Source organism: Rhinolophus sinicus, chromosome 3, assembly GCF_057876585.1.
Source record: "Rhinolophus sinicus isolate RSI-liver-muscle chromosome 3, RSI-T2T, whole genome shotgun sequence".
NCBI lineage: Eukaryota > Metazoa > Chordata > Mammalia > Chiroptera > Rhinolophidae > Rhinolophus > Rhinolophus sinicus.
In genome coordinates, this window is record NC_142503.1 from 149405746 (window position 1) to 149427972 (window position 22227).

Consider the following 22227-nt stretch of genomic DNA (forward strand, 5'->3'; position numbering starts at 1 on the left):
ACAGAAACCGTGAGGCAATTGATGGATGTTGTTTTAAGCCACTAAATTTGTGATAACTTGATACATAGCAACAAAAAAACGAATATAACAAATGAACTGTACTCTTTAAAATTGTCAAGATCATGAAAGACAGAAAAAAGTGAGGAACTCTCATAGACTGAAGGAGACTGAGGTTGGAGGACATTAAGGAGACATGACAACTAATTCTGATCCTGGAACAGAACAAAGACATTAGTGGAAAAACTGATGCAAATCGGTGTTTAAAATCTGAATAAATCCTGTACTTAACAGTTTTGTACCAAGGCTAATTTCTTCACTTTGATAATTGTTCTACAACTATGTAAGATGTTAACATAAATGGAAGTCAGGTGAAGGGTATACAGAAATTATCTATACTGTTTTTGTAACTCTTCTATAAACCTAAATTTATCTCAAAATAAAAAGTTAAAAACATGTATATTTCAAAGTTCCATCTACTGAAAAGACCTGGAATCAATGATAACCCAAGAATAATAAGCACATCTAGCACCCAAATTGCCTCTACATATTATTTCCACTAAATGTTAACAGAGTTCCTTGGTACAATGGTTGATTCCAGATGTGAAGCAAGCAATTTACAAGATGAGCCTTCCATTAGTCCCGGTTTTCCAGAGAAACAAAACCAATCGGATAGGAATTGGCTCAAGTGATTATGGAGGCAGGCAAGTCCCAAGTTTCTGCAGAGTGAGTGGGAAAGCTAGAGACTCAGAACAGCCAATGGTTTAGTTCAAATCTAAGTCTAAAGAATTGAGAAACATGAAAACCACCGGTGTAGTTCCTGGCAGGCTTGAGATTCACAAGAGTTGATGTTTCAGTTCAAGTGTGAAGGCAGGAAAAAAGCTGATGTCTCAGTTGGAAGGCTGTCAGGAAAGAGGAGTTTCCTCTTTCTTGGCTTTTTTGTTCTCCTCAGGCTTACAACTGATTGCACGAGGCTCACTCTCATTAGGGAGAGCAATCTGCTTTACTCAGTTTACAGATGTAAATGTTAATCTTACCCCCAAAACACCCAGAATAATGGGTGTTTGATGCATATCTGGGCATTCCACGGCCCAGTCAAGTTGACACATAAAATTAACTATCACTAGCCTGGAACATTTTGTTCTGACAAAAAGCAAGGAAACTATCACAGATTAAGGTCTTGTCAAAAGGACACAGAAACAACAAAAGGGGATCCACTGGCCAAAGATGGGACAATTGGAACATCCAAAAGAGTAATAAATGCAATTAATTCAAGTATATAAAGACCCATGAGTCCATAAAGATAATTTTTCAGAAAGTCAAAAACTAAAGAAAACAAAATTTAAGAAACAACATAGGCAGATACCAATGACTAGGGCACCAACTATTTACTCTGAAAATCAACTATCTCCCTTTTCGGTAAGAACTATACTTAAGAACTATATTTTCAGGGACTAAATAACCTTGGTTGATGAGGGAAAGTTCTTTACAGAGCAATTTCAGGTAAATGTGAAAAGAATAACAAAATCAGAAAAGCAGTGTTTTGCAACCTCTGATGAAGGAAAAGATTCATTGGTGAAGCCACAGATGAAAGTTTGATGGGGATCTTTACAATGGAGGAGCCAGGCTATGTCACTAAACCCACTGATCACTGAAAGTGGGACAACCAGACGTCATGTGCCTGCTGATGTGATACAACATCAAGGACAGCATCACGGTGGAGTCGTGACAAAAATGTTATACACAAATCTAATCATGCCTTTAGGGCTAACTTCCATTTAGAGGAAATTTAAGAGATAGTGGAACAAATTAAAGGAACCAATGAGGACACAAACAGGTAAATTCAGAATGTGGGATAAGCCTACACAACAATTGGCCTAGTTTAACAAGTTAAAAATATGTTAAAAATAATTAAGGATGAGGGAGGGTCTGTTTTAGATTAAGACGGACCTAATAGACATAACAACCAAATAATACTGTATGAACCTTGTTTAGATCTTGATTAAAACCAACCAACCGTAAAAGCAGATTTTTGACACAATTACAGAAATTTCATTATGAAATGGTAGTAAATGATACCTACAAGTTATTTATAATTCTATTAGGTAAGGTAGTGACACTCCTTATGCTACTACTAGTAAGAAAATATTTTATAACATGCATATTGAAGTATGCAGGAGAGTCATATACCTGGGATTGTCTTTAAAATTAAAAAAAAATAATAATGAAAAGAATAGGAAAAAAAGTCAAATCCCTAGGATCTTGCTCAAGATTAAAAAAACATGTCTAAGCTTCTGGAATTTGGAAATCACAGGGATAGATACCATTTTTAAAACTTGTGTTAGCAACTTCCCACAACTTTCTACAAAATGTTGAACACACAGAAGATACTCAAAAAAATACTGAAATAACAAAACACTTTTTTAACATTTATAAGAACTCATTTCTTACCAGTTTCCTTTTTTCTACCACCCTCATCCTTTTAAATATTTAGAAATTTCCACTGAAAAATTATCTCCATATTTTAGGAATTATATACATATAAATTGTACCTGAAATCTTTAAGGCAGTATTTCAAAAATCAAAACTATGAGTAAATTCATAAGTGCTCATTTTCTACCACTTAATAATATACATGTTTAAACTCAATAAATTTTTTAAAAAGCTATTCTTAAATTTTTGTCTTTAGAATTTTATGGAAAGCAACTGAATTGTACTTACATGAACGAAACTGTGGAAGTTAATAATTATGGATTTTGTATTTATGGGAAAAAACACCTGCGTGCTTACTCTGTTCCAATGACTATTCCAAGAGCTTTGCATATATTAACTCATTAATTATTTTTAAAAATCCTGTGAAGTAGGTACTATTATTATTACCATTTTGTAGATGAGGCATAAAAAGTAAAAGCTGCCCACTCAAGGTTCTACAGCTAATATATAGCAGGACTAGGATTCAAAGACAGTTTAGCTCCAAAATCCCAGCTCTTAACCACTACACTGGGCTGACTTACAATGAGGTATCCTTTGACTGATGATGTCATTGTCTATCTACTCACTCCAGCGTAGTAGTTGGCTTTCATCATTTCCAAGGAGCAAATGAAGAAAAAAATGATGTAAGAATGAATAGTAAAACTTACCTTTTGAATGGCTTCTTCCATATCCAACTCAAATTGTTCATTCTGTAATAATCTGAGGAATCGCTTGCGCTCAACTCGGTCATCAATTTCATTCTGCACCATTTGGTTCTTGATTTGATTCTCTATCTTTTTTAGTGCCTCAATATGCAATTTTGTGCAGTAGTTTTTATCTACTAACTTCTGATGCCTTTCACTGACACTCCAAGTTCCCCCTTTGGAAGCCTATAATGCAAAACAATAAAAATAAAATAAAAGTACGCATATTTTGGTGTTCTAAAGTCTGATTTTAAAAAACATATGATATAAGCGCCAGTAACAAAGGATACAGATAACCAATAAAAGAAGGGCCTTTGGCTTCCTTCCTAAATTCAGAGAAATATATGTAATAAATGAGTAAACATGGTAGATAAATATATTGTTATATCAGGGAAGTAGGGACTATTATTTTTACCCATCTTATAGATGAGGCGTGAAAAGTAAAAGCAAATTTACCCAAGGTTCCTCAGCTAATAAATAGCAGCACTAGTATTCAAGACGTGCAGTCGAGCTCTCACAGACCAGCTCTTTACCTCTATCCAGGGAACTCCCACCCTACAACCCCCACATAGGCCATAAAGCTCTGTTCAGATGCCCGTCAGGTCAACCCGCTGCTACTTAAATCATTCACTGTCCTGGACTTTTATTTCCACTCATTTGTTCATTGGTTTTTAAATCTTTTCCTAAATTTCCTAAAATACGCGAAATAAGATTTTTAGTAGGCAGATCTAATAGTGTGGGGAAAAGGCAAAAAAGGCTGGAAGCCACCAAGAGCGTCCCTTAAGCACCTGAGGCCTCTGAAAGCAAATACAAGTTTCCCACTAATTCTCAGGTTTGGCACTTCAAATCCTTTTTGAGAAGCAGGCTGGCTCTAAACTACAATTCAATCAATAGATAAACAAATTGTTTCGAGACCTCCGATCGGCTCACCATCTTGGCGGAGAAAAACGCTTCTCTCCAGCTACCACCTCCGGCCACAAACAAAGGTCTACTGAGCTCTTTGGCGTCTACACGGTTTCCCGGCAACGGCCGCGGTGGCGCCCTGAGCCCGACAAAGGCGCGGCCTCCCATTGGGCAAACAAGATCCAATAGGCCGTGAGCTTCTTGAGGGGTCGGCGGGGAGGCTACTTCTACACAACTAAAGGAGACGAGCGGGAAGTTCAAATCTTATGTCCTGATGCAATCCCTTTGCAGTGTATTGGGGAGCTCAAGATTTCCCTCAAGCGGATAAACTCTGGTAGGGTTGAGGTCTGTGGAAACGGTTTACACAGAAATACACAAATTCCTTTCTAGTACATGAGACTGCAGTCACTTTCCACGCACAGAACATCCTGTGCTCTCAGCGCTTACCTGTTCTGCCTGGGTTGACGATTCACTTGGTCTTCAGCAGTGGGAGGCACAATCACTGTCCCCCTGGCTGGGTAATTGTGAAACACTGGGTAACAGTTGCTTCCTGGAGCCTTCTCACCTCCCACAGAAGCTTTTGGTAAACTTTGGGAATAAAATGTATGGACCACGTGGATCTTATTTTGCTGTGTAATACATGGTCCAGGTGCCAATGAGAGGACAGATGATAGCAGGATGTTGGTCTGATTTATTCTATTGGCAGGTTGGACACTAAAGTCATTTTTTTTTCTTTTTGAAACAATTATTAGTCTCAGGTTTACAAAGCAACATAATAGTTAGACATTTACAACCCTCACAAAGTGATACCCCCCCAATCTACTACCCCTCTGACATCTTATATAGCTGTTACAGTTCCACTGACTATTCCCTATGCTGTATAAAGTCCATTTTTAATGAAAGAATTTAAGAACAGGAATGGGGCAGAGAAATTAATCAAGTATATTGATTTTAGAGATGACGTTTAGAAAAATTTCATCAAAACTAAAAAAATTACGGTAGTATGAGTACTTTAGTTCGTGTTATCTAATTTGAAGTCCACCTTATGTAACAATATGTCTGTTTACAGATTAATGACCAAAAGGACTTCCAGTTTCAGCTCCAAAATATAAAAAGCTTAGAAGTTGTCATGTCCATCCTTACTACCAGAAAAAGCTGAATAAACTGAAAAATAATCACTTTTCTTGGACTAATCATAGAACTGAGGTTACAGGGCAGCCCACCACCCTGAAATCTGAAGAGAGGTGAAACTCGGGAGTCCCAGTCAAGACCTACTCACCTGCAGCAGAAGCCACTGAAGCCATAAACTAGTAACAAATAGTAATTCTGATGAACTACTGGAGATTGAGTATGGACTAGCATGACTACTGGAGGTTGCAGTCTTTGGGAGACCCCCACACTTCCATGGGTTTTGCCTCCAGGAATCCCCCAGCAGGTTCTTACAATGAAGAACCAAGAAAGATCTCCTATAGGATGAGAATAATAGTCATTGTGAAATATGTCTAAAGCTTTCTCCATAATAATAAAGTCCTACTTTCCAGAGGAAACTATTTTACCAGAGCCTTATCCCACCTGGGGCAAGGACATTTCTCAGACTACAGCCCCTCCAGCCTTCCTGTCTTACCTAAGTGGACAGAGAGGAGGTAGGAAACACTTGTGAAGGTCGCAGCCCTACTAATAGAAATTTAATCATAAAATTATAGAACATTTTCCCTTTTCCATGCTTTACCACCACACCAACAGTGCTCCAGTGTAATTACAGTTGATTACAGCTGGGAGAGCTACAAAACTCACACTCTAACAAGAAATTCTTAGAGAAATCCAAAGACAGAAGGAGACAAAAACATGAGAGGAATTTGAAACCTCTGGAACCTATAGCTACAGTAAACATTAAACACAGCCTAACTTCTAGTGATATAATAAAAAAACCTCACACCTCACTAAAACCCTATTTACTTTAGTTCCTGTTACCCAATATACCAGGTCCAGCTTTCAACAAAAAAACAAGGCTAAAGGCAAGTTACTAAAAGGCAAGGAAAAATACAGTCTGAAAGGCAAAGCAAGCATCAGAACTAGACTCAGCTTGGACACACAGTTGGTGATTATTAAACAAGAATTTTAAATAACTATGATTAATATGCACAGAGCTCTAATGGAAAATGTGGACAGCATGCAAAAACATGGGTAATGCAAGCAGAGAGGTGGGAATTCTAAGAATCCAAAAGAAATTCTAGGGCTCAAAAACACTAACAAATGAAGAATGCCTTTGTTAGGCTTATCAGTAGAATGGACACCCCTGAGAAGAGAATCAGTGAGCTTGAAGATATTTCAGTAGGAATGTCCCAATTTGAAATGCAAAAAGTTTGACAGCAAAAAGAAAACCCTGTTGGGCTTGGAGACATCACCTTAGACTCAAACTATTTTCCTACACTAGGACTTTTGTGGTGGGGTAATGGGCAGGGGATATTGTCAATGTTTCTGTCTTTTGGGGGCCTTATTATAAACCCAGTTACCACAAAATTAAACTTGACTACAGGATGTGTACAGTGCAAAACATTTTGAAACCAGGATGCAACTGTAATGTGCATTTAATCCCCTGTTAATGAAGCAACTTCCACAAGAACTCTACAAAAGACATGGCTTATGTATAGCTTCTCATAAATTAGCCTCTAATTAAAACTTGTTGGCTAAGCTGTCAGCAGAAATTTTTATTTTGGACACTGATGTACCCCAAGCATTTAAGATAGTATGTGGCATATAACTGGTGCAAAATGAATTATTTGTTAAATGAACAAATGATTGAAATTATATTACTATTATTCATTTGGAGAAAGTTCTACCCAGAAATAACTTTGAAGAAATATTGTTTTCCATCTTAGTTTTATCAATTTTATTTATATTTTTCAAAGAGCAAACTTTATTATGTCTTTATTAATTTTTTGTATTGTTTTTCTATTTCCAAGTCCACTGATTCTGCTCTTACCATCATTAGTTCTTTCTCTATTTTCTTTGGGTTTAATTTGATCTTCTTTTTATACTTTCTTAAGGTGGAAGCTTAAATCCTTATTTAAGACCATTCTTCTTTTCAAATATAAATACAAATTTCCTTCTAAGCCCTGATTTAGCTGCCTCCGACAGATTTTGATATGTTGTGCTTTCTCATTCATTCAATTCAAAATATTCAAAGACCTTCTTTGACCCATGAATTTAGAAGTGTTTTGTTAACTTTCAAAATATTTCAGATTATCCAGGTGTCTTATTGTTATTTATTTCTAGTTTAATTCCAATTTGATCAGAGAACATACTCTGTATGACTTCAAATCTTTTAAACTGGTTGAGGTTTGTTTTATTGTGCAATGTGATCTATCCTGGTGAGTGTTTCATGTGCACTTAAAAATAACGTATATTCTGGTGTTGTTGTTGGATGTGGTGTTCTATAAACATCAATAAGGTCAGGTTAAGAATGCTATTCAGGTATTCTATAGTCTTACACTATTTCTATCTATTTGCTTTATCAATTATTGAGAGGATTGTTGAGATCATCAAGTATAATTGTGGATTTGCTTATTTTTCTTTTCGGTTTTTTTCTTTTTTTTGCTGCATGTGTTTTGAAGTTCTATTGTTAGGTGTATACACTTTAAGATTATGTCCTGATAACATTTTGATATTAACATTTTTAAATGACTTCTTTATCCCTGGTAATATTTTTTGTTCTGAAGTGTATTTGATATGAACATTGCCACTCCAACTTTTTTTTAAACTGATGCTTACATGATACATTTTCCTCTATGCTTTTATTTTGAATCTGTGTCTTTATATTTAAAATGTCTTTCCTGTATATAGCATATAGTTGAATGTTACTTTATTCAGTCTGACAATCTGTCTTTTAATTGGTATGTTTATGACATTTACATATTATTTATATGGATGGATTAAAATCTAGTTTTGCTAATTTAAAAATATTTTTTACATCTGTACTTTGTTCTTTCTTTCCTACTTTTTCTGTCTTTTAGATAATTTTTTGTGATTCCATCTTATCTTCACTATCATTTTAGTATATATATATATTTAAATATTCATATACTGTGATTCTGCTTCATTTGTTATGTATAAACCTTGAAACAGTATAATTCCAATTCCTCTACCCCATATTTTGTGCTATTGTTATTATTTTACTTTTACCTATATAAATCCACAATATGTGTATTTCCATATATGTTAGACTGTTTGATATTGCCTTAAAACTCTGAAATGCTATTTTCTTTGCTTTTTCTCCAATCTTTTTCTCTTTGTGTTTCTGTTCAGTTCATTTTTATTGATATATTTTCAAATTCACTGACTCTTTCCTTGGCTGTGTTAAGTCTTCCACTGAGCGTGTCAAAGGCATGCTTCATGTTCATTACTGTTTTGGTTTTTAATCTAACACTTTCATTTACCTCTTTCTTATAATTTCCATTTTCTCAGCTAATATTATGCATCTTTTCATGTATTGTCTGCCTTTGCCATTAGAGGCTTTAACATGTTAATCATAGTAATTAAAAATTTCTGTCTGCGAGTTTCACCATCTGGGTCATATATGAGTTTTGTTCTGTTGATTGCTTCATTTTTATACACTTTTTACAATATTTTTTCTTGCTTTTCTTGTGGGTTTCATAATTTTTTGATTAAATGCCAGACATCATGTGTAAAAAAGTATAGACTACAATAAACAATATTTATGCCGGAAATAAACACACCCGTTCTTCTGCTGTAACATTAGTGTAGGAGGTTGAGTCAATGTAGTCAGGAGTTGAGCTGGATTTGAACTTTGCTGTTGCTATGGTTACCATCAGTGCTTCCCTATCTTCAAATTTCTCTAGCATTATCCTGTGCTTATACTGGGGGCTAGTTTTTTGTTTAGAAGGCTTCTCTCAATGTTCCTGATCCACCCTTAGCATTAGGCTTTCCTGCACATCAGAAAGTGTCTCTCTCCACCCTCTGACTCCTGCCCCTAGCAGTAGATCCTGGCTTTTGTTGCTCATGCTAGCTAGGCTAGACAGATGGTGGGAGGAGGGATGTTCGCGTTTGTTCTGGTTCAGCGATAGGTCAGCTAGGTCTGGTGTGTGTGTGTGTGTATATGGGGGTCTAACAAACTGGAAATTTTTCCCGTAATGGTAAGTTTTCCCTATTTTCTTATTGCCTTTAAAGGACATTCCAAAACCCTATCCTAGCCTGTGAAGGTTTGTATGTCTACTTCTCCAAGTTCCTTCTTCAAATATTAGCCACAGTGAACTTCTTTGAGCTCCTTCCTGCCAGAGGGCCTTTGTATGTGTGGGTCTCTGCCCTTAATAAGACCGAAACTCCACCAGCCATCTTGTCAATGAGATAATACACGCTCTGGATGGCAGAGCAGAAAAATAGAAGGAGCTTTGGTTTTTCATGACCAAAGAGCTACCACACCAGCCCTGCCCTGCCTATCCTGACCGCATGCTATATGAAAGAAAAATAAACTCATAATTATCTAAGTCTGTACCCTCTTTTTCACTCAGGATTCTATTGCTGTTAGACAAATGCAATTCCGAACTATTACAAATACTATCTCTTTTTAATCTCATGGGTGAAAGTGTTAAGAAAAACAAAACTTTTTGCAGCACTAATTACTTTTTTAGATCAATTGTTTGATTTTAAAGATTATTAGTAGAGTGGAAAACTTCTGATTTCCTTTCTCATGTTTTCCTCTCTCCCTTTTTTATCTTCTAGAAGCTACTGGCCAGTTTTTTCCTTGCCGTAATCCATGTGCTCTCTCAGAGTATTGATCAAAACATTCAATCTTTGGTTTTGTTTTCCAAAATATCCATGTGACATGTTTGTCTAGTAATTTGATAATTCCCAGAGTCATGTCATTTGCAAATTGGATAAGCATGCCTTAATTTTTAAATACTTCATAGATAAAAATGTAGACTTAGACTGGGTGAACACAGGGCCGTGACATACACCACTATCTTTCCCTTGCAAATAGATCAGCAACCTCTGACTAGGATCAATCAACTAGTTATCAATGCAGCAATTTTACTAATATACTGCCAATATTTTTATACCTTTTTTATAAGAATTTACTGAGACAATTCTCCAAGAACACTTCACTAAAGTCTAGATATATTATGATTTCTTCATTTCCCTTATCTGCTTAACATGATCCACTGATTGCTTGACAACCAAATGATAATATTTTTGGTTGAATAGATTTGGATCAACATTACTCACCTGAAATGCTCACAGATCAATAAATATAAAAGTCTTTAAAACATTAACAGGGCATAAATCTGATCATTAAACATTTAGTTACTTGATAAAGTTATGTTCTATCATGTACAATGAACTTCTAAATCACACTAATTTATTTTTGCAAGGAAATATTTGTAACTTAAAGACCAATTCATTAATCAAATAAACAAAGTATTTCACTCCTCAAAACATAGATTACCTGTTTAGTCAGGCAGTTAAATATATCAATACCACTTATTTCTTATAACATGGGTTATTTCAGAACACCACACACAGTAAGCAATACTTAAATGCATTACTAATTGTTTAAATTTACCAAAATGTGGCTAGCACAGAGCCCTGAACATAGTATAGCTTAATAAGTATACATTGAAGGATTCAGAATACATTTAAAATGCAGTAATTTGACTTTTAAGATTATTAGGAGGATAATTCCGATGGGGAATCTACTGGGTAGAAAGAGGGGAACACTTTGCATTTAGTTAGAAATAAACTAAGGGGAAACCAAGTAGGTCACCAGAAATTATAAGACAAGAGAGACAAAAGACGAATTTTTAAAAGGCCAAATTGTGGAATGGTTGGCATGTTTTAAACCACAAGAGTAAGGGGAGCTGAAAAACCAATAGGATTCTGACCAAGCAGAGTTCAAGTTCTTGGTCACAGAGTGCTGGCAAAGGATTCCCACCTTAACATAATGATATCATAATAAGAACAATGTGCACTAATGAAGAAAACAGTGATTACAGGTATCGCCATACATAATCAAGTTAAAATACATTCATATTGAAGGAAATTCTGGTAAGAAGTACAAGAAAGGTATACATGTGGCAAAGACAGAAAGGTATACATGAGGAAAAGAATACGAAGCATGAATAAAACACTTAAAATTCTTGAGCCTTGGAAAAGTTCTTGTGAGCTGCAAAGCTTTTGTTCCTCTCTCTGTCCTTGGGTGTTTCATCCAAGTTAATTATATCTACTACTCTATTCATTAGTGATACTGTCTGAGAGGAACAGACAGAAGGCACAAGCATGCCCTCTTGGTATTCTGTATAAAATGACCTGGGATAAAGCAAAGCAGGTAGTGCTGCAGACTTCTTGACATAACTGTCTCCCCCAAAGAGTTAAGCTCCCTGTCGTGAGGGGGAGGAGACGGGGCAGGTTCAGGGTAAAAGTTTATATAGAGTTGTTATTCCTAATAGCGAAATATGATGTAACACTGCAAAATATTCTAGCAAATATGCAAGCTTTTCATTATTGTTTGCTTCCCTAACTGAGGATCTTTGGTTCTAAAAGGAATTTTAGTTATAGCTCTTTGTTTCCAGTCTACCCACAGGTGCTCTGGATTCTATAATAATTTATGTAATTTAATAGGTGGTCTGTCAGAGAAAAGGATTTTTGGCCTGAATGTCATCGAAATCAAAGGCAAATTTAATCAATTACAACAATGAGTTGATCTTACCTGAAAAAAATATCCGAAAAATTATTGTTTAATTAATAGATTGCTTTTTAGAGGAGCTTTAGGTTTACATAAAAATTGATAGAATACAGAGTTCCCATATGTCGCTGCTTCCTTCCACACGCACAGTTTCCACTATCCCTAGTATCATATATTAGGGTGGTACACTTGTTACAACTGATGAACCAATACTGATTCATTATTAACTAAAGTTCGTAGTTGACATTAGCGTTTACTCTGTTTTGTACAGGTTTATGGGTATCCACCATTACAGGATCATGCAAAATAGTTTCACTCCTCTAAAAATCCCGAGGTCCCCCTACCCATCCCTCCTTCCTTACCCCCGAGCCCCTGAATATCACTAATCTTTCTATCTCTATAGTTTGTTCTTTTCCAGAATGTCATGTAGTTGGAATTATATAGTATGTAGTCCTTTGAGACTGACTTCTTTCATTTAGCAATATGCATTCAATGTTCCTCCACGTCTTTTCATGGCTTGCAAGCTCATTTATTTTTATCACTGAATAACAGTCCATTGCACAGCTTTTTAAAAAACAATTATTACATTTAAAGATGATTTCTCATGATAAATTATTACTATCATGAATTATATTTCATTGTTAAGGAAGGATTTATGCCCTCCCAGCATCAAGGAGAAATCTTCTGGTTAATTTCCCTTTGGAAGATAGCTTTTCACCTACAGGTCTAGATTAAAGGTCTAGAATACTAGAGAGAAAGAGATTTTCCTGGTAATGAATGATGGATTATGCTGATTAATGATTCCCAATAGTTACAACATAACAGGGTTGAACAGATCAGAGTTGCTAAGCTGAAATAAGGCAGGTTAATAGGTACACACTGTAAGTTCTAACTATACAGTAGAAATTATTTACAAAATTGGATTGCTTTATAAAATGAAGCAATTAGAACCAAACAATTTTTCTTTCCTTCGGAAAAATGCCTAAATCTAATCTAATTTACTGCAGCTGGACACCACCTGCAGATGACTGTTTAAGTACTCGGAACATTGCACACTTATCTTTTAAATATTGATAATGCCATTTTTCATTTCTCGACATGAAATCCCACAGGGAATCATTATGCTAATAAACCTTAATGATTCTTGCAAATAAATGATCAAACCAAATTGCTACTGTTGATTTATATTAATGGATGCCTTTAGGACGAGATTTGCCAGTACGGTGCTGCCTCTTGAATCTCAATTCATCTTATTTAGCTGAAGAGCGTACATAGTTTGTTAAGTAGATGAAGTGTTTAAAATATAATGTGTTTGTGCAGTTTTTGCACTTCATAATGTTCAAGCATTACCATCTTGCCTTGTGGCAAATCTGCATTTAATGGTTTCATTGTATATAACTTCCTTTCTTACTTTTTCTCTCTGTTATATGTGGTTAGGAAGTGACTACTTTCTGGTTGATTCCAAATAGGCAGCTTCCATATGTTGAATCTGATTGTTTCATTAAGACAATAAGATCTGCCTCTGGATATTTTAGCCACCATAATCTGGCAGTCATGTTGACTATGTGATCAAATGCTAAATAACTGGGGGGGGGGGGGGGGGAAGGGCACTACTAAATGGCTTGTTGCCCCGTTTAAGCCTGGATTAGTGGGTCTCTTCCTTTTCCTTCCTCTCACTTTCACTCTTTTTCTCACACCCTCACCAAATCTATAGGAAACAGAATTCACAAAGTCAGCAATTTCCTAAAATAAAACTGGAAAATAACTCCTGAATTATTATCTATGCACTTCCAAGGTTGGGGAACACTACACAGAAAGAATGCTTATTTATTGTGGATATGAATTAAAATTTTATCTGGGTAATTTTGTAAAAAGCCACTTTTATGTAAAGTACTACATAATTTTAAAAAATGACCTTCATCTAGAAAATTGCCTCGATTGTCAAATTTTGTGCATTAAAAGTCACATTCTGAGCATAGGAGGAAAACAGTGGAGACAGAACCGGTATAGGCACAGAACTGAATAATAAGCAATGTAAATTGGTAGTTAAACAGAGGATTGAAATATATATATATATATATATATATATATATATATATATATCCCTATATATATTGAAATCGAAATATATATGTTAGATTGAAATATATATATGTGTGTGTGTGTGTGTATATATATATATATATATATATATATATATCTCCCTAAGCTATTGTTATGTGACATCACAAGCTCCCTAAATGGTATAAATGACTTTATATAAAGCTCCCTAAATGGTATAAATGATTTAGGGAGGTTGTGACGTTACGTAACAATTGCTTAGGGATTTGTCATGTGGGGTATAGAAACTGTAATTTGGTTAGTGACCCCATTTAATTCATTGTAAGAGCAGAGGAGTCTCCTTCTGAAATATAAAGCTCTTACTGATTTTAAAAATATGTCTATACATAATATGTATCTGTAAACTACTTGTAGAAAGGTGTTATTTTTTTTTCATTTCTTAACTTTAGAAAAAGTGCCTAATTTGATCAAATTTGGTACACTTATGGCAATTTTTTTTCTAATGAAAAATTCACCAGACCAAAAATGTTAAATCACTAAATGAATTATTGTATTTGTTGTGAATTTTCTAATTTAGTAAAAAATACGGGGCAATCCAAATATGTAATGATCAGGAAATGATTAAGTAAACGACAGCACATCAACTAGGTACCTAGAGAAATGTGGATGTGTCTGGAGGGCCAGAGGGGCAGGCCAGGGAGAGGTGATTTGTAGGGAGTCTGAGCAGCCTCGTAGGAAAGGAGAATGGCTGCGCACTCAGTACCTGAGCAGAAACTCTAAGGTCTTAGGGAGAAAGAGGGCCACAATAACCCTCCAGGAGGAATGAAGGATAAAGAAGGCAGAGTCAAGGAGCCCTCGTTGGCTGTGGGCACTTGGAGACAGGGGAGTACTGGTGCAAGGCTGTGCAAGCTGTCCTCAGACCCTGTCCTGCTCAGTCCATTGCCATGAGAGAAAGGGGGCAGGGAGGGGGATTGTGCAGACAGAGAAAGAGGGCTGTATCAATGAACTGAAAAGCTACCAGGCAAGAATGGCCCTGAAATTTGGTAACAACCTTACCTTGAAATAATAGAGGACAACACATATAAGGAAATGCAGGGGCAAACATTTGGGTAATATTAGAAAGTATTATCCTGCTACCTTATCATTTATTGAGCACCTATTATATGCCAGTCACTTCATATATGTATAATTGTCATAATAGAATGCAAGTTCATTTTACGTATGAAGAAAACAAGATTCAAAAGAAGTAACTTGCCAAGTTCATGGAAAGGGCCAGTAGTGGGACAGTTTTGTACCAAGACTGTCTTCCTAGCTTATGTATGCTCTTTTCATGAGTTCAGCAGTTTTCAAACTGTGAATCACAAACAGTATTTAAATAAAAATAGAATAGCCCAGAAAATATTAGAGTACATCAAATCTAGTAAGCTAGGTATTGATTCACGAAATTTTCAGTGATGGATGACAGATAGATAGATAGGAAGAACGTATGCATATATTGGATCATGATGTAGAATGTGTTTCCCACTATGCACCAAAGTCAAAAAAGTTTCAAAACAACCGAATTAGATCATATCGCCTCTCTTTCCCAATCTTAGGGAGATTCTCCTAACTTCTTAATTATAGCAATTTTGTCATTTTATGGAATATTTTCTACAATGTCTAGGGCATTACTCCATGCAAAATTATTTTTTCAAATAGTCACTGAATCAAACATTTAAAGTATTTTCCACAAACTATAATAATCCTTCCAATAATTATGGCATAGTATATCAAAGTAATCCCCATTGAGTCTTTTGTAGGCAAACCCAACTTTCATTTTATAAAAATATGTACTGTAATTAATGACTATAATAAAATTTGTCATGTTAGCAATATATCATAGATTATGCGACTATTTATATACAATAAACGTAATATACTAATTGTATATATATGTTCTACATAGTATTTATACGAGGTCTGACAATTAAGTTCGCGAACTTGCCACCTTGCAGTTACATTGGCAGCACTGTACAAACAGCTCAGTAAGGTTTCATAACCTTGGTATATCAATGTCTCACAGCTGTGTTCCTGTCAACATGTGGTGGTGTCTTGCTGAGTTGCATTCATTGATGTTGTTGCGTGTTTTTGTGTGCCATCGCGAGAATGTCTGAGCTTGAATTAGAGCAACGAACAAACATTAAATGTCTTGTTCAACTTGGCAAGAGTGGGAGTGAAATAAGGGACATGTTAGTCCAAGTTTATGGGGATAATGCCATTTTTCTGAGGGGAGAGAATGCATCACTGATGAAGAGAGGTCAGGGCAGCCAGAACGAGCAGAACTGATGAAAACATTGCAAAAATTTGTCGAATTGTGCATCAAAATTGTCAGCGGGCTGTGAGAAGCATAGCAGACCAAGTAAATATCAATAGAGAAACAGGAAAATCTTAACTGAAAATCATGCAATGAGAAAGGTGTGTGCAAAAATGGTCCCAAAGGAGCTTTTGCATCACAACAATGCACCAGCTCACACGGCACTGTCTGTGAGGGAGCTTTTAGCCAGTAAACAAATAACTGTATTGGAACACCCTCCCTACTCACCTGATCTGGCCCCCAATGACTTCTTTCTTTACCCCCAAGAGAAAGGAAATGTTGAAAGGAAGACATTTTGATGACATTCAGGACATCAAGGGTAATACAACAATAGCTCTGATGGCCATTCCAGAAAAAGAGTTCCAAAATTGCTTTGAAGGGTGGACTAGGTGCTGGTGTCGGTCCATAGCTTCCCAAGGGGAGTCCTTTGAAGGTGACCATAGTGATATTCAGCAATGAGGGATGTAGCACTTTTTCTAGGATGAGTTCACAAACTTAATTGTCAGACCTCGTAGAACAGAAATAGTAACTATTTATTGAGTATCCAGTACTGGTTGATTTGTGCTCAGATTAGAAATAACAATCATGTTTTTTTTCTGAGGCAGAGACTTTCCAATTTTGAAAAGATAGGGAAAGCTAGTAGAAACTGATCCAGGCATAAATGCTATGTCTGGAGAGAAAGGAAACAATGGGTTTAAACCTAATTTTAGAAGCAGTCAGTGCAAAGAAATCCAATTTCAGATAAGCAGATATATCTCTGGGGAATCCAGGCAACAGATCCTTCCATCTCACCCGTCTCCCTGGACACGGTTGGGGAAGCTTACTGAATTTGCTTGGTCCTTCGCTCGGCCCTTCCGACCACATATCAACATGGGGTTCAATACAGATAGTGAAAAACTTCATTGTCATATGTCTCATTATACAAGATAGAGCTGGGAGTGTGACAGAATAACCAGAACTATAAGGTGACTATGGTCTATAAGGAAATATCAGTCTAAAAATAGAAAGAAAGAAAGAAAAGGAGTAGAAGAGTAAATAGAGTCAGAAGCAAAAGAGTATATGTTCCTATGATTTTTTTAATGCTTCATTGGATCTCTAGTTATTTCTATACTAATATATTCATAGCCATAGTTATCCACTATATATCTCTCCATCATATAATTCTGCTCCCTAGGGGTTTCTTTTCATTTCCTAGTAGATATACCTAATAAATAGTCAAATAATAACTGACAGAGGCTGATTTAGTGCCTTAGTTCTTTAGACTCTGTTACAGCACCTGGCATCTGGTGACCTGAATGGAGCGAATGGATTTTAGTGAATCTATGACACTATCAATGGTAGGATGCACCATTATATTATTCATCAGTAAAGACGAAAAAAAACTCTGGCGCATCATCTCTTTTAAGACCCATCCCAATTTCAGAAAGGTTAAAAAGAAAAAGAGAAAGAAAGAAATTATGTCTACAATCTATGAAACATGGATTTTTTTTCACTGGAAGTAAATTTTACTACAATAGTCCATATATCCTAAGGCCACGAAGGAGCACAATTAAGGAATTGTAATAATGGCAACTGTAACAACCTAACAGAAACCATTACTATGAAGCCCCCACAGCAAAGTAGGGTCCTAACTCTCTCTCAAGTCATTTTTTATCCCCGCTTGGCATCACCCATGTTAGTTGCTATACGCTGCATCTGTGAAGGTCTCCTGAGAGGCACATGCCAAGACAGAACTGGCAGTCAAGAGGGTTGTCTGGGGGAAGGCCTCTAAGGAGAAAGGGGAGGGGAAGGGGCGGAAGGCAGGGAGCGTCTTCAGAACTGATACAGCTCTGACGTGCAGACAGAGAGGGAAAGGGTGAAAACAGGAGCTTCAAACAACAGCAAAACTGAGAACATCTGTGCCAGGCCCGACGAAGACTTCCCATTAGAGATTAGAGCCCAAAAGTCCTGGCCCCACCACCCTGGCAGTGCTCAATCATTTGCTAGGAGTGCCTGTGGGAGGGCGCCCCGTGGGAGAAAGCCCCCGTGGGAGGGCACCCCGTGGGAGGGCACAGCCTCAGCACTAACACTGCAGCAGAGCCAGATGGGCAGCTGCCGGAGGTTCTGGGACAACCACTTTCTGTGCAGCAGGCTCCCTAAAGGAGACATTCAAGCAGAGCATCTCCCTGGCTGCCTCACTGACACATGGCCTGACACCACACTTTCCACATTATAGTGATTGCCATTTCCTTTGATCTTCTCCTGGATATGTCATCTTCGTTATCATTGTTGCCCTACTGATATCTTCTCTGAAATACTCACATGTCAGCTTTCTCTACTTATCTCTTGGAATCAGGCACAAAGGATCCTTAAGGGATCCTTTGGGGATGGTACCCTGCTCGGCCTGCAGGGTACCACCAGGGTTAGGTGTGACTCACCCTGTCACACTCTGGGACCACTGTTTGTCCTCAAGTACACACAGGGCTGCTCCTGTCTCCAGAGTTCTGTGAGTGTGTCGGCTAGGACAGTGGCTCTCCCTCTCCCCCTTCTGCTACATAAACATTAGGGGACAGGCTTCACATTTTAAAAACTGAGGGTTAGAAACCCTTGCAAGACGACATTCATGAGTTGAATTTCCAGGTATTTTGCAAAAGGCTGTAACATAAGAAAAACCTGGGTTCAAACACTATTTCATGATCAGATGCAAAGAAACTCATACAAGATATGATCAAAAAACACAGTGACAGTTAGAATTTAAAAAAAAAAATTATTACAGTAAAAACACATTGCCATTAATCCCCTTCAAAATACTCCCCCTCGCTTCGAACACACTTATCTCCTCATTCTTGCCACTTTCTGAAGCAGTTCTGGAAGTCCTCTTTCGTGAGTGTCTTTAGTTGTGCTGTTGTGGCTGCCTCGGTGTCCTGAATCATTTTGACTTTGGGGAAGAGCCAGAAGTTGCACGGTGCCAGATCTGGTAAACAAGGTGGATGAGGACACACAATAATGTTTTCATTTGACAGAAATTGCTGTACCAGAAGTAATGTGTGATACAGAGCATTGTCATAGTGGAGGATGAAGTAAAGACACTCATGAAAGAGGACTTCCAGAACTGCGTCAGAAAGTGGCAAGAATGGTGGGATAGGTGTGTTCAAAGTGAGGGGGGAGTATTTTGAAGGGGATTAATAGCAATGTGTCTTTTAAAGTAATAATTTTTTATTTATTTAAACATCCACCGTATTTGTTGATCACACCTCATAAAGGCTTTAAGGAAGCAATACTGAACCTAGTCACAGGATGCAGTGGCAAGGAAAGACAGACAGTATCTTTGACCTTGAACAAGTCATTTAACCTCCCTGACGTCTGTTTCCTCCTCTATAAAATGAAGAGGGTGGCCTAGATAATCCTTGAGGCCTCTTCTAGCACTAACATTCTATGAAATGCAAGTCAACTTAAAGATTAATTGGGTTTCTGAGCCTCAAGCAATTAATTACACTGTCACTGCCCTTTAACAGACACATCACAAGAGAAAATTAGATTCAACTGACAGATTTTAGTCTTTACCAACTCATGCTGTTTTTAAATCCAACATAATTTTTTAAGATTTACAAATTAATGCTTACACAAAAGATTTAATGCTTTCTGGGCAAGGATCTTGACCTGATACACTTATAATAATACTAAGTCCATTCTTTTCATTAAAAAAAGTCATTGTGATGGCTTCCCACCACCCCCCTCCACTGTATTCAGAACCTCAGCAGACACTGTACCAGAATTTTATAAAATGACAGACAGCAGTTTTTACAAAATTCTTTACCAATTTCTGAAGAGCTCAAGGACAACTGAGGTCAGAGACTTTAGTTGTGCCCACACCCACTTCGTCTAATTTCACTATTATTTTCTTATTCTTCTTTGGTGTCTGCATTTTCTTACCTTGCTTTTACCTTGGGTCAACATTGAATTATTAGTAGAAATAATAGTATTTCTTATCTAGTTTAGATTTTAAAAATTAAATCCCACATTTATGGAACTTTGATTTCTGACACCTTGTTTCCACAGTTGTGTCATGTCCACTTACATTGGTAATAGTTCCAACATACAGAAAGGTATGGAGAATAATATGAACAGCCATGTTTCCATAGCCAGCATAAGAATAACTGTGGAAGCTGTTTTTGTGCACTGGTGTACATCTTCCTGTCTCATTTCTTCCCCCTAGAGATAGCACTATTCTGTACTTAATAGCATGTATCATTCCCATGCAAGTCTTTATACTTTTAATACCAGCAGTCAACCTCTAAAAAATATGTGACATTTTGCATGCTTTAATGATAAGACTGAGCTATACCTGCAAATTACTCTTAATTCCACATTATGTTTATGAAATCACTCCATGGTATTGCATGTACATCTATTTTGTTTGTTTTCTCCAAGCTATGACTCACATTTTCACTTTCTCTAAAATGTCTTTTAATGTACAGAAATAAAAAATCCAATATAGTTAAATGTATCAATTATCTCCTTTATATCTTATGTGGGGTTTTTGCCTTATTTAAAGAATCCTTTAACAATGCGAGCTCATAAAGTTTTTCATGACCCATCTATATTTCACATGGGGTTTACATATTTTTTGAATGATGTACAATTTTATAATTCTTTTGTCCATATAGATAACCATTGTCCCAGCACCATTCTCTTTCCCCGTTGATCTGTAATGTACCAATTTCACAGTTTTTTTAACAGTTTTAATTATAACACATTTATAATACTTGATACCTAATACAGCAAACTTTATCTGACTTATTGCTCTTCAAAAATATTTTGACTATTGTTTGCCTTTTAGTCTTGTATATAAATTTAGATTTCCTTGCCAGTTTCCAAGAAAAGAAAACATAAGCTGTTGGAAATTTGATCGGAATTATGAATCCATTTGGAGTAAAACCAATCTCTTTATGACAGTATGTCCTCCTATCTATGTAGAGGGTATATATCTATACTGTCTTTTTTTTATGTATTTTAATTAAGTTTTATAATTTTTCTGTGACGATCTCATGCCTCTTTTTGTTAGGTTTATTCTCAGTGCCTTTTAATTCTTTGTTGCTGTCATAAACAATATCTGTACCATTTAAGGTCCAAGTAGGAAAACATCATCCTCATTTAGGTCATTTACAAAGATGCCGTCAGGGTTTAAGGAAAGCACCAGAGATTGTACCAGCACCCACGGCCAGTAACTCTGAGAACCACCACTCCTCCCAAACCCAAGCGCAAGCAGAGGAGGCAATTTTCCAGAACCCAAAGACACAAAAAGCTGTGTGGAGAGAAACCTTTGCCGAGAACGGTGCCGTTCTGTCAAGGCATACAGCCAGCCAGGAACAACCCCACAGGGAGAGAGGTGAGGTAATATAATCCTCATCCTCTTTTCTTTCTCCCTTGATCTCCTGCCTGTGCTACTGCTGACTGAAACTAAGGAGAAGCCAGAGAACAAGGGGGCCTGGCACTGCGAGTCAGTAAGGCATTGCCAGGTTAGACAAGGGTGGGGAGTAAATCTGGCGGGGCAAGGACATGTCCAGCACTGGCTCTCTCACAAAATTAATTTTCTGCTTTTCGCTGTTACAGAGGAGCACAGATAGGTACTGTATATTTACTCTATATCCACCAGTCTTGCTGAAGTCCTTTCAAAATTCTAATCCTTTATCTATAGATTCTCTTGAGTGTTACGTTCATAAACATGTTTTTTTCTTTTCTTTCCTCTCCTTAATACCATTAAATTTTTTTCTCCCCTTACTGAACTGGCTAGAGCCTACAATAAAATTGTAAATAGGAGAACTAATAGGGGCATTGTTGTCTTATATGTTTGACATATCACCTCTAAGTATGATGTTTGCTGTAGATTTTTTTTTTGTTTTTGCTTTTATTATAGCAAAAGCAGTAAGTATATATTGTAGAAAGAATACAGATGACTAAATATAAGACCAGAGTACTACATATCTATCACCCAGAGATTATAAGTATTAACACCTTAGAGACCTGCACACATATATATTGATAGATGTTTAACAGAA

General features: G+C 36.7%; 1 protein-coding gene across 3 annotated transcripts in view; it reads right to left on the minus strand.

The window, feature by feature from the left end:
- MNS1 (meiosis specific nuclear structural 1) overlaps nucleotides 1-22227 on the minus strand; it is a 66795-nt gene that overhangs the window by 29539 nt on the left and 15029 nt on the right. The window contains exons 1-2 of one of the 3 annotated variants that reach the window (XM_019732322.3): nucleotides 4089-4878; nucleotides 3138-3359 (exon numbers count right to left, since the gene is read on the minus strand). In XM_019732322.3, coding sequence (XP_019587881.2) covers nucleotides 3138-3359; nucleotides 4089-4244 — 378 coding nt within the window. In that variant the 5' untranslated portion in view covers nucleotides 4245-4878. Of the gene's footprint in view, nucleotides 1-3137; nucleotides 3360-4088; nucleotides 4879-22227 lie in introns of those variants that run through there. The other 2 variants (XM_019732323.3, XM_074327709.2) reach the window with 2 other exon arrangements.